This window comes from Chamaea fasciata, unplaced genomic scaffold, assembly GCF_029207755.1.
Source record: "Chamaea fasciata isolate MVZ Bird 193981 ecotype frontalis unplaced genomic scaffold, bChaFas1.0.hap1 SCAF_4, whole genome shotgun sequence".
In the NCBI taxonomy this organism is placed as follows: domain Eukaryota; kingdom Metazoa; phylum Chordata; class Aves; order Passeriformes; family Sylviidae; genus Chamaea; species Chamaea fasciata.
Window position 1 is genome coordinate 17,989,193 of NW_027094089.1, and position 12,667 is coordinate 18,001,859.

The 12,667-nt window shown below is 40.0% G+C and overlaps 1 protein-coding gene across 8 annotated transcripts in view; it reads right to left on the bottom strand.

Moving 5' to 3' along the window:
- UBAP2 (ubiquitin associated protein 2) overlaps positions 1 to 12,667 on the bottom strand; it is a 104,954-nt gene that overhangs the window by 54,388 nt on the left and 37,899 nt on the right. For 7 of the 8 annotated variants that reach the window (XM_066180912.1, XM_066180911.1, XM_066180910.1 and 4 more), the window contains 3 exons: positions 7,618 to 7,672; positions 6,357 to 6,460; positions 63 to 115 (listed from right to left, as the gene is read on the bottom strand). In XM_066180912.1, coding sequence (XP_066037009.1) covers positions 63 to 115; positions 6,357 to 6,460; positions 7,618 to 7,672 — 212 coding nt within the window. The remainder of the gene's footprint in view (positions 1 to 62; positions 116 to 6,356; positions 6,461 to 7,617; positions 7,673 to 12,667) is intronic. The other variant, XM_066180914.1, reaches the window with a different exon arrangement.

The following is a 12,667-nucleotide window of genomic DNA, read 5'->3' on the forward strand; positions in this document are numbered from 1 at the left end:
AAACAACATGAACTCCAAAGAGAATAAATAATCAATTAGTATATCCAACCAGTTGCACTTACATCTTCATTCCAGTCTTCTGCCGTCCATTCTTCTATTGAGTTTTTCCATGCTCCTATTATAATTGGATAAAGAAAGAAAACAGGTACAAGTTAAAGGCACAACACTGTGTTTCAATCCTGCTGCTTTACAAGCAATCCTGTTTTCATTATCAGTGGAACACAAAGCAAGGAGATGGAGGCTGGAAACATATTTGGAAACATGGTTGGAAGCTCTAGGAAACTGGTCTGCAGAATTAAAACTTTGGGAGGGAAATGCCACCACTCCTCCATCCCCTTTGCCCTTTATTTCTGATTTCAGGCATTTCTTAGCCACTATGGTATTGGACTTAATTAGCATGGATGCATATCTGCACCCAGTGATTAATCCCAAACACTGGAAGAACTTCCTCCTACGGGTCCAACAACAGCGAGAGGTTACTCAACCCTTAGCCACAGGATCCCCTGGTTTCACGCACAAATTCGTAAGAACAAAACACAACCACAACCACCTGCTCCAATACCCACAACCCTACTTTCAACACATTCAATTTCAAGACCCAAACTATGCCTGTGGAGACTACTTTCCAACCTGTTAACTCACTCCTCGGAGTGGAACAGCTCCAATTCCTTCCCCTGAGAGAGCAACTTATTTTAGAAAATAAATAATTCTTATGATGGTAGCAGGACAATCTTTAAATGTCCACTGTAGCTAAAAAACACTTCCTGTACCTTGTGGCAGACTGGATTTGGCAAACACTGGAGCACAGTGCAGCATGCAGAAAGAAGAAAACTACAGAAAACCATCCCATGGATGCAAAAATCCAACCCCTTCTTTAGCAAACAGCAGGTACAGACATATACAAGAGCAATACAGGGACTGAAGGCCTTGACCACCAGCAGGAGTACGGGGAATGTTATCCCAACAACAACCAGAGCCTTTGCGTAAACTGTGCAACCATGAGCAAAGAAAACACCAGCACCAAAGTTAGTGCCACCAGCACCTTGGATCAAGTACAAAAGCAAAAGGACTGCTTCTTCAATCATCTCCTTGCACTTAACGAGGAACTGTCTGAGATGCAATAATCCAGAAACAAGCCCCCCAAAGACAGCATCAAAGCCACCTGGTACAAATGCCAGCACTGCATTGGTGCTTCCTCTCACACCCAATGACACCGCAGTGGGCTTTGGCAGAGGAGGGTCAAGCAGCGCCAGTCCTCTCAGGCAAATGGGCTGAACATGAAGGTTACACACAGTGGGGGGAATTGAAGGGGAATATACCTTGGAATTCAAAATTATTTGGTAGGTCCTGAGAAAGGTAACATCCACTCTGTGTGGACTCTGTGGAGCAATATAGAGTTGCCTGAAACATCTCATGCTTACATTTTACCAAACAGCCCCTAACCCAGCTAATGTTTTTAGGAATATCCACACCCTGTAGCAAAACTATTACAATGCTTCAAATTTCTAGAGTAATCCACACATCTCTACAGAAATTTTGAAAAGAAGGAAAAGCCCAATGAGCAGCAGATTTTAGAGGAACAGTTGATTTTCTTTCCCTTCCCCTGATCAGCACAGAATCCCCTTCCTCAGTATTTCTTCTTTGAAGAAAAAATGGAAGTATTTGCCCTGCTTATATTTATCTCCCATAAGCCAGTGCCAAGGCCTGTCTCTGGAAGACAGGCCTTGCACTGACACCAGAACACTAAAACAGAGCTCAGAGTCTGATAAAATAAACTCTAAAAGAGCTCAGATCCATCAAGTTAAACTCTTGAGTATTTTCCACCACCTTTGAGAGACCAAACCTATTTGGAATAATACTTGTGATGTTTTCATGACATTCAGTTTAAACAATTATCTGTTGTTCCTTCTTACAAAACTAGTTCTGAGGGTTTATTCTTTTAAATACTTTAATTTAAATACTGTGTACAGCCTTTCACCCTTTTATTAGTTTACTTAAGCCACCAAGTTTACTAGTGTCATTTGCTAACACTCTTCCTTCCCAAGTCAGTCCTTCCACTCAGAGTTGTTTCAGTACTCTTATGTGCACTAAATCCAGTTTTCGAATATCTTCCTCCTATTGATGGGATTTCTAAATCAGATCTTGCCACAGGCGCATCAATTTCTTTTTAGTCCAAAATCCACCTTGGCATTACTGCAAATCATGCATCCTCTTCCCAATCTTTCCCCCAAGCTTTGCAAAGCATCACAATTCAAGAGTTCTCTGTTTTCCATCAAAATTATGCTTTGGGTTTTCAAGGATCCTTGTCATACAAGCCTCAACCTAGATGATTATTTGTGACCCTTTCCTCTTTCCCTTTGTAACAAATTCAGTTTTAGAAAGTTATCAAGCCAATAAAAATAGAATACATCTTTTGATGAGTCTTCTGCTATATTCTTCAAATTCTCCTCTTCTGCTATCACACTACTTAATTTTTTACCCTTTCTTTGAATAATCATTGATATTAGCCCCAAAATAAATTTAACTTGGTCTCTGCCAACATTATGTACTAGTTCTCTCCTTGTGGATTTGCATTCTAGAAAGACTTGAAGGTTTCCTTAAAATATTCCTTCTGACTTTTACAGCAGATATTGAAAAAAAACCCAAACACAAAACCCCCAAAAAAACAAAAACCCAAACACCAACTTACTTCTACCTTCCAAGGAGCTCAACTGTCGGTCTTGAAAAAAAAAAAAAAACTCTGTAATTTATATTTTATTTCTTGTCATTCTTCAGTTTCAGAGTAATTTAAGGTTGTTCATAACTAAGATAACAAAGGAAGCTGTTCTGTGAAACTTATGAAACTCTATCAAAGTAGAGATGTGAGTAAATTACCAGAACACAAGGCCATTTTTACAACGTGAGCACCTCCAATATAATTTATGTATAAGAACTGCTGTGATTTGCACTCATTTTCTCCCACTGTCCTGTACATTACAAAAAAGGTAAGAAAGGAATGAGGCTGCTCATGTTTATTTCCTTTTGGAGGAGAATTGCTAATTTTGTTTCTCTTCATCCGTCCCTTCTCTTTGGCTCTCATCTGTATATTCTTTCTATATAAATTAGGACACAGGAAAACTGATGCTGTATTATTTGGAATACAATTACACTTAAACATTATGAACTATTAAAGACTTGCCCTTCAGTCTATATTTCAACCAAAACTAAATTCTACCTTCACAGAATCGGTTGGTTTTTCTACTGGGTTACACAACGGTGCACCTAGAAACACTATTCAAGTTACCATGAAGTCTCTGGCATCTGCAACAATTCAGGGCATGAGTTTCTAGAGCACTTTCAGAGTAAACATGACAGAAACTACTTTTTGGAAACAAATACTGTATTTATTTTTAATGAAAATATTCATTTCCCCAGCTAAATGAAGAAACGGCTAAAGAAAGAAATACTTAGTAAATTACTCAGAATGTCACAGAGCTTATATTTGTATGATGTCTTCAGAAAATATTTTGATAAGATCTTTTATTTCTCTAGGCAGTTACCCAGTTATCTCCTCTTTTATGTAACTGCAGATGAAAGACACTAGTTTTCCAAGCAGATAGCATAAGCTAATATTGTCTACCTTCTTTTCAGATTAAATAAGAAATGGGACTGGGTAATGAGAAATAAAGAGGCGTATTTCCTTCCTGTCCTTCCTGCATAAACTCTTACCTGACAGTTATAAAGCCCACTGCAAGCTTTACAGTTTTCCATACACATATAGTTCCTACATTCAAAACTTTCGTTAACTCCCCACTGGGAACTTAACTGATTTGTAATTAACATTGATTTTTTAAACACTGATCATTGTCATTGATCTGTAATTAACAAAATACCACTGTAAATTTAGGGGGGGAAATCTGTAAATTAATATTTGGGACTAACAAGTCAAACCATGCTCAACTTTATGCAACCTACTTCCAGCCCCATACCTTGTCTGCCACTGTCCCCCTTATCACTGCTTCCATGTTCCTTCCCAGAAGTCTCTTCTGCTGTAAATTTACCACCCCAGCTGCAGCTTCCTCTAAAAACCCTCAAGATGCTTTCCATCACAAGGCTGAAAGTGCTACCCATTTGGACAAAATTGATGCTTCAATTTTAAAGCCCCTTCTTTCTAAAGTGATTCTTTTTGGCCCAGGAACTTCTTTCAGACATTTCTAGAGCTTGTCTAAAGAGGCAACATCATAAAAGAAGCATTCTGTAGAGAGACATTTTTGTTTTGTCACTTATTGTGCTTTTTCATTTGAAAGTAAATTACGATTGGCAACAAAAAGGTACTTAACACCCAACAAGAACATTCACATCTACCTAGTCTCCTTTAATTTTCTGCCAACCAAGTAATTTTGCAGCAACTTCCCCACAACGCCACCACTCATTCATACCTCAAAGATTCAATCATCTGACAAGGCCAGGGAAAATTCCCAAATGCCTTCTCACACCTTCGTCCTACAATGCTTCCCAAATTTCCATGCACGCCTTAAGTTGTGTTATTGAAGTCCGGTGTGGTTGTTGGTGACAGCAAAAATGTGCTTGGCATCCAAAGAGAAATTCCACACACCTGAACTTTCACCACTGTCAGCAGCACACCTCTCATGGTGACACATGTGTACTGTAGAGGGATCTGTTTACCCACATCAAGCTACTCTTATTCCTAGGTAGATTTCTTCCCTTATTGAACACTAAGGAGATGCCTACAAGGACAAAGGCTGCTATAATAGAGGCACATGGAGGCTACTCTGAGTTAGCAGGGAGGGTCCCAGAACACTTGAGTCCATTTTGGAAGTAGAGCACAAGTCATGTGTAAGTTACAGCCTTACAGATGCAATCAGTAGTAACAAACCAGTGATTCTCTACCTCTGGTCCCATCTCCTAGTACCTTTTTTGCAGATCTTTCTTTACTTAGTTAACCTTACAGCTTCTGCAACACCTGTAATTACATACCCTGCCCCTTGCTAACAGGTAGCAAACAATAACGTTAAGAATCCCCAAAGGAATTTTCAAGACATTAGGTATCTTCCTTATTTGAAAAACTAATGTGAGTGAAAACAAAAGTGAGTATTTCTGTTTGTGCTATAGCACCAAGTAATTTAAAAAGTAATTCCTTAGAGAAGATACCATATCTGGCAAGAATGCTCCCATTAACAACCACTAATACACTCAAAGCCACTCTTCCACACTGGTTTAGAAGGCAATCAGAGTGACAAGACAGTTGATTAATAAGCCTCCCTAAACTTTGAGCCTGTTGTTGTCTTCTGTGGTTAAATGGAAAATATTCAGAAAGCTGCACCTCTCAAGTGGCTCACAACAGAGCTCAACAGAGCATACTCTGCCCTTCAGCATCAGCTTCACAACTTGACATGGGAATTCATGAAAAATCACCTGAGGAGGTTTCACAAATGAAGAGATCAGAAGAGTTATCCATTGCTTCACTTAAAAGAAATTCACTTAATGACTCACAAATGAGGACAAAAACATACATTACTTTCTCCATTCTAACACAAGGTTTCCTTTGCCTTCACCTCCTATCACAGAACACATGAAGCAGCAAGGTATCCTATTTTTCCCATCACAGATAAGCAGGACACCCTCCGCATTTCTGAATCACCCTAAGACCACAGCCAAATGGTTTCTTTCCAAACTATGTCAGTCTCTTGCCTTTAGCTGGAAATGTGTATTTTTCACTTGAAACTTCATACAGAAACACACATCTGCCTCGATCTTCAGACAGGTCAACAGCTTTTTGGCTTCAATTCAAGTGCCTACTTGTGCTTTAGGTAATCATTTTTCTCTTCAAAAGTTGCAGATCCTGGAACTCTCCTCCATCCAGAGACTCACATCCTTACTTTTCTGCATTTTGCAGCAAGGGCTTCCAAAGCTATCCCAGAGTCACTGAGTGAATTCACACTTGTAAACTTTTTCTTTTCTTTTTCTTCTTAGATATTTACACACTACTGCCTAAAGCCTGTGGACCAATCAATTCTATGAGAACATACGCTTCTTAAACTACATTAGGTGAGATCTTAAGCAGTATAAAGATATCTAAACACTCCTTTACATACAAGGTTCTTCCAGTGACTCTTCAAATTCCTTTGTCTCTCAAGGGTTTGTTAGTACTAAAACAAAAGAATTGCAAAATGCCTCCCTTCATTCTCACCAGAGAGACACTCAGGCTCTGCACATAAGCAGCAGTTAAACTTAAAAATCTGTGTCACAAGAGATGTACACAAATTTTCAGAAGTTAACTGAACACTAACAGAATAGTTATTTTAGCTGCAATTCGCTACAGGTCTTCATTCCTTCCACTTCTTGAAGCATCTTACCAGTTCCATCATCTGCATCACTCTGACCAGTCTCCCAGATCTCTGACTTTGTCCCAAAGCCATCAGTGGCAGAAGACTCCACATAGTCTGCAGGATTAAATGTCCTAGAGTTTTGAGAGTTAAGAAATGGAAGAGAACACATGGGTCATTCAGTGAGCACAAGTGTCATAATTTTAGCTGAAGTTGTATTAGATTTAACATCTTGATTTCCACATAAGTTATCTTGATACCTTTTAGTTTAAAAAAAAATCTTCAAAAAAAAAATTCTTCTAAGAGCAGACAGAGATAAAAAGGGAGAAAATAGCAGAAGAGAAGAAACTGAAGAGACTGGTAAACAAAATTCCTATAGAGAAACCGAACCAAATCAATTCCTAAAAAGCCAGTTAAAGGCATCCCTATTCCTTCCGGTACTATAAAGCATTAGTTTACACCCACAACGATATGACTCTCTCAACTGATAAGTTTTTCAGCAGGTGGCTGACTGATAAGTACCAGTATCATGTCCTTTCAGATCACCAATAAGATTATTTCAAAGTGCTCTGCTGACACCAATGCCAAAATACACAGATGCAGCTAAAAGGTGAAAAAGCATTATTGAAGAAAAACCTCTTTTCAGTTCATTATCTGCAAGTATGAACAAGAAGAATTATTAGAAAAGTAGAACAAGACTCTAGTTCATCGTGACATCATTGATGTTGCATGAAGTGTCATTAAAGGCAAACACTAAGTGAAAGTAGTTGAGGTCACATTTCTATAAACCAAGTTATTCCAACAAAATCTTAAACTTTTAAGCTGCTGAGTAACTTCTTGAATCTGTTTTAAGGTCCATATGAGTCCAAACAGCCAAAGCATGAAATCTCAAAAACAGAAGAAAGTTTAGTTGCCACTTTCAAGTTTTATATGTGTTCATTGCATGTTCTTCATTACACTGAAATAAATCTAGTTTTAAATTCACCTAAGACTACACGTAGCACACAACTTTTCAGACTCCAAGACACTATGTGGTTGATAGCAGGCATGGCTCTTCATGTTTGAGATATTAACATTGAGTGGATATATTTTAGGATTCTACAGGTGTGCCTAGTTAGAAACACTAGTTTAAGACAAAAATCTTCCATTCATCATCTAAGAAATTTTTCAACTTTTGCATCCATATTGGTTTATCAAACATACAGCAATATCCATACATACAGTGACAACATTGTCAATTAATATTGCCACTCTGATCCTTGCCAAAATCTGAACTCTGCATGTTTCTTACCCCATGCCTTGGGCTGAAAACCTCCCCGCTCCTCTCCCTCTGCCACGTCCAAACCCTAGGAGAGAAAATACCATTTAACAGCAACAGCAGAGGAGCCTCCAGTCACTAGTCTGTCACATTAAAGAATGCCACAGTTCAACAAAACTACCATAGTTGAAGTTAAATATCATTTACTTCCCAAATTCCCACACAGAATTTGCTTCCCTGACACACTCAAATAAACCTTGGTTCATCTAAGACCATGCATTTCAGCAGGATCTGCAATTATTTGCCATCTTTTCTGTGTCTTACAAAGTAGCTCCAAATGCCATTAAAAGAAATTACCTAAAGACTCATCCCAAACACTGCTATTGCAAACTTATTAGACATTGTTCAGAATTTTCCCTCTACTGTCTCATTGTTTACTAAGATCCTCTAGAATCTCAGCCTCCCTGAGTATTCTCATCTCTCAAGCAATTCTCTGTCACTCCTTATCTGTGAGGAAAAAGTTGAAATACACCACTTGTTTCCTTTTCTGACTCAGACCAACTGTCTACCCTCCTGTGCTTTTGCCAATCTCTGATTACACATTCCTTCTGCCTCACCCTTCATCACAGTTACTGATAGGAAAATACCCAAATCAAATAACTCAACTTCCTTGTTATTATCCACTAAAATATTCATTTGTTTTAACAAAAACAATTATTTGTTTTCTCCAATTTTGATTACTAGCCTCAGTTTATGAGCTTCTTGATACAATGAACAGCTTAATTTTTGCACATTGTATATCGTCAACAAGGCATGAAAATTTCTGTGTTATTCAAGAATACACAAAGCAAGTGTCTACAAAAAAGTGTTACCACCTATTTCTTATATGTAATATATTTCTGCATAGATTTCCTTCCCCACCTCTTAGGGGTTTAATGGAAGGCTTACCCAGTTTATTCAGGTTTTTTTCAGGAAGAGTAATAATATTATTTTGTATTACAAGAACAGAAGGAGGTCAAGAGCTGCACTCAGAGAACAAAAGAATTTTTATTTTAATGACAAAATTATGTGGTAATTGTAAGTCACCAAGAAACTGCAAGTTTATCAGAGCACACAAAAATATCATCTTAAATAACAAAAACACTGATGTCCATAGGTCAGAATTACCCATGACAGGCCGTTCAAAGTTGGATCAGAATTACCCATTACTTTCAGAAGACAATCCAAATTGAGCAAGAGCAGTACCCCCAGAACGTGGTAACACCAGTTTATGAATGTTCTACTTTAATGACTTTCTGCTCTTCCCACTCATTCTTCCCCTTACCCCAGTTCACTGTTGAAGTGTTAAGACATTTCTGGACCTGCTTTATCAAGACTTCTTAGAAGCATCAAAATAGATGAAAGATTCCCATTCAGCAATGCACAGCATTTTGTTGGGACAGGAACACAGAAGAGCTTACATCTGACACTGACCAGCTCTGTTACCTCTACATTATTTTCCCCTCCTTGCTCTCTTCTCACAACTCGTTGGAGAGAAAGCAGACAGAGGTTAGGAAAGAAGCAGCAACTGCCGCAGCCTGGCATTTCCCACCCATCTTCACTGAGCCCAATTGCTCTTTGCCATAAACAACAGTGCCCCAAACCCCAATGTACCCAACTGCCTCCAACTTGGCCACTGAACCTTGTTCAGCATACCTACTGTACTGATATCCTTCGCAAAGTCAGAGCACTCTGGATTACTTTTCTGCCTAGTAGGTTTTTCATGTCAGTAAGTTTTTTTAAGAGTAGAACCAGCTACACAAGTTTACCTGGGGACATGGTAGGGGCCGTCATGTAATGAAATTACTTTCAATCACTATCAGTAGAGCATTAAACACCATGTACAGAAATTGCACAGAAAAATGATCAACAGTTTTCTGACAGGCTGAGGTACAAGTCCAGGTGGGAGCTGTGAAATGCAGAAACAGTCAACCAAAAACAGTTTTGAGTGAGACAGACATTAGGTACAGACAGATAACTGAAACAGCTGTCATGACTTTTTAGAAGAGGAAGTAACTCACCCCAGTATCTCAAATACAAAAGTCTGAAGGAACTCAGGACACTAAAGAGAAGGTGACGTTTTAGCAAGCCAGGCATACGTAAGATATGTTCCCATAATGGATGCAATAAACTTCTGACTAAAAACATCAATAAGCAACAATTTTAGAAACTGCAAAAAAGAAAAAAATGCTGTTCCTGCAGTTCCATGCACAGTCTTAGACTACTAGCCAGCAAGGCATTTTTTATACCAGATCACTATGTAAGATAATCCTGAACTTGCATTTCAAGTGAATTCCTTTAAGATTGTAATGTTGTGTCTATGTTTTCTGTCAAAACTGGAATTAAGTTTTATCAACAAATGAAAAAAAACCCCTTTCTAACTAAGGCAAAAGGGAGTACCAAACCAAAATACTAAATTTGAAGTTAGAAAAATTAACCCAAAATATGGGACAGTGAATGCTCACCACAGCAATACCACCTCACTCAGACACAGGATCTCCTACATCATCGTCACTAGTGCAAGATGCCAGTGGAAAGGGTTAATATTCTCTTTGACACAACCAGACCACCAGCATATCCTTACATTCTCATGCAAAGAAAGCTACTTCTCTCAGCTGTCAAAATTTTAAAATGGCCTTAAAACAGAAGATAGAGTCTTTTAAGACAGAGAAGTTAGTCATGAAACAACTGTGAATGCCCACAGGGTATCAACAAACTTTTTATGCTTTTTAGTATTGACTAAAAAGTGAACAAGCAAATGAAGCTTTCAGAATTCACTGCAGGAACCCAAATACTGAGCATGCAATCCCACAGGAATTTAAATATATTTAAATTAGAATGACTACAGTTGTGGTCTTCCTCACTGGTGATCACAAGCTCTGCTCCTTTGTGCACTGACAGTTTTGCACTTTCCAGTGAGTGAGCACCAAACAACCACCAGGAAATAGTATTTGTTCACTTTTGGATCAGCTCTCCAAATAAGTTCCCACCTCAACAGATGCCAGAAAACCTTTATACCAAGTCACCAAAAAACCCTGCTGTCTACAGCAATATGTTACCTGCCTTTTTCTTTGTGATGGATAGTTTGGCTCACCTCACACTTCCTAGTCCCTTAACTTAGCTTCCAGGAGGATCTACTCCAGGATCTTGCCAGGCACAGATGTGAGACTCCCTGGCCTCTAGTTCCGCAGGACTGCCTTCCTTCCCTTTCTAAAATGGAGGTTATGTTTCCCTTTTTACATCAGTGGGAACTCAAATATGATAGATGGTGGCTTAGCCACTTCATTTTCCAGTTCCCTGGGGACCCACAGATGTATCTTGTCAGGCCCCATAGACATGTGTACCTTCAGATTTCTCAAACAGTCTCAGACCTGATCCTCTCCTACAGTGGATGGTTACTCATCTCCCAGCCCCTGCCTCTACCTTCTGTAATTCATATGGCTGGAAATCTTGGGGGAAAAGACCGAGACAAAAAAAGTAATTAAGTACCTCTGGCTTCTCCATGTCCTGGTTAGCCAGGTCTCCTGTTTTCCTACAGAGAAGGCCTACATTTTCCCTTGTCTTCCTTTTATCACCAACAATACAACTTTTGCATTCCCAACCAGTACCATCCTGGCTGCTCAGACAATCCCACCTCCTTCTGCCTCCCAGGCTACATGTATTTGCTTCCTCCTTCTCTGGGCTTCCTTTTTGTGTTTGAATTTGTCCAGGAGCTCCTTTTCATCCACACAGTTGGGGTAGTTTTGTCTTTCTTTTGGTTGGGATGCATTATTCCCAAGCTTGGAAGAAAGAACCCTTAAATATTAAAAAGCTTTCCTGGGCCCCTCTCCCTCTGAGGCTCTATCCCCTGGCACTCTACCAAGCAGATCCTTGAAGAGGCCAAAGTCTGCTCTCCTGAAGGCCATGGCAGCGAGCTTGTTGTGTGTTCTCATCGCTGCCCCAAAGATCCCAACCTCCACCATTTTACGGTCACTACAGCCCAGGCTGCCCTTGACCTTCACATTCCTCACCAGCACCGCAAACCAGTTCACTTCCTAGCCTGTAAGCACACATTGCCAGTTCATGACAGCTTTTCATCTGTAGGAAGTCCCAAGTCCTTCTCTGCAGGGCTGCTCTCAAAGAGTACTTCTCCCCAGTCTGTATTTATGCCTGGGATTGCCCTGATCTGAGTGCAGCATCTTGAAAGTAGTCTTGTTAAACCTCATCAAATTCCCACGGGCCCACTCCTCAAGCTTGTCCAGGACCCTTTGGATGACATCCCATCTTTCAGGTGTGACAGCTGTAACTCTCAGCTTAGTATCATCTGTAAATTTGCTGAGGGTGCACTCGATCTCACTATGTCAATGATAAAGATATTAAAGAGCACCAGTTCCAAGAGCCCTGAGGGACACCACCTGCCACCAGCCTCCATCTGGACATAGAACCATTGACCACAACTAACTGATGCATCCATCCAGCCAATTCTTTATCCACCAAATAGATCAACTTTCAAATCTCTCTCTCTCCAATGTAGAGATAAGGATGTCATGTGTGACCACGTCAAAGGTCTTACAGAAGTCTAGATAGATGATGCCAGCCTTTTCTTGCTGACTGTTGTGATCACTTCAACACAGAAGGACACCAGATTGGTCCGGCATGACTTGGTGTTCACAAAGCCATGATGACCAAGGATGCTTGTCCCCTTCCCTGACAGATGGAACCCATCAGTCCCCAGAAGAGCATATTTCTCAAAGTGAGTCCCCTGGTCTAAGAAGTCAAATCCCCTGTTGTGGCACAAGGCCTATGAACACCTGCTGATTCTCCAAATACAACTGGTCCTTTCGACCCACTTTGTTTTTGACTGGGAGGATGGATGAAAAAACTACCTGCTTCAGAGTGCCTTACGGCCATACCTAAGGCTCTGTAATCCCCCTTCATGCTGTTCAGACTGCTCCCAGCTCTACCACTGGTGCCCATATGAAACATCAGCAGGAAGTAACAGTCAGTGGACTGCAAGAAGCCTGGTAGTCTTGGTGACATCCCTGCTAAGAGCCCCTGCTAAGCA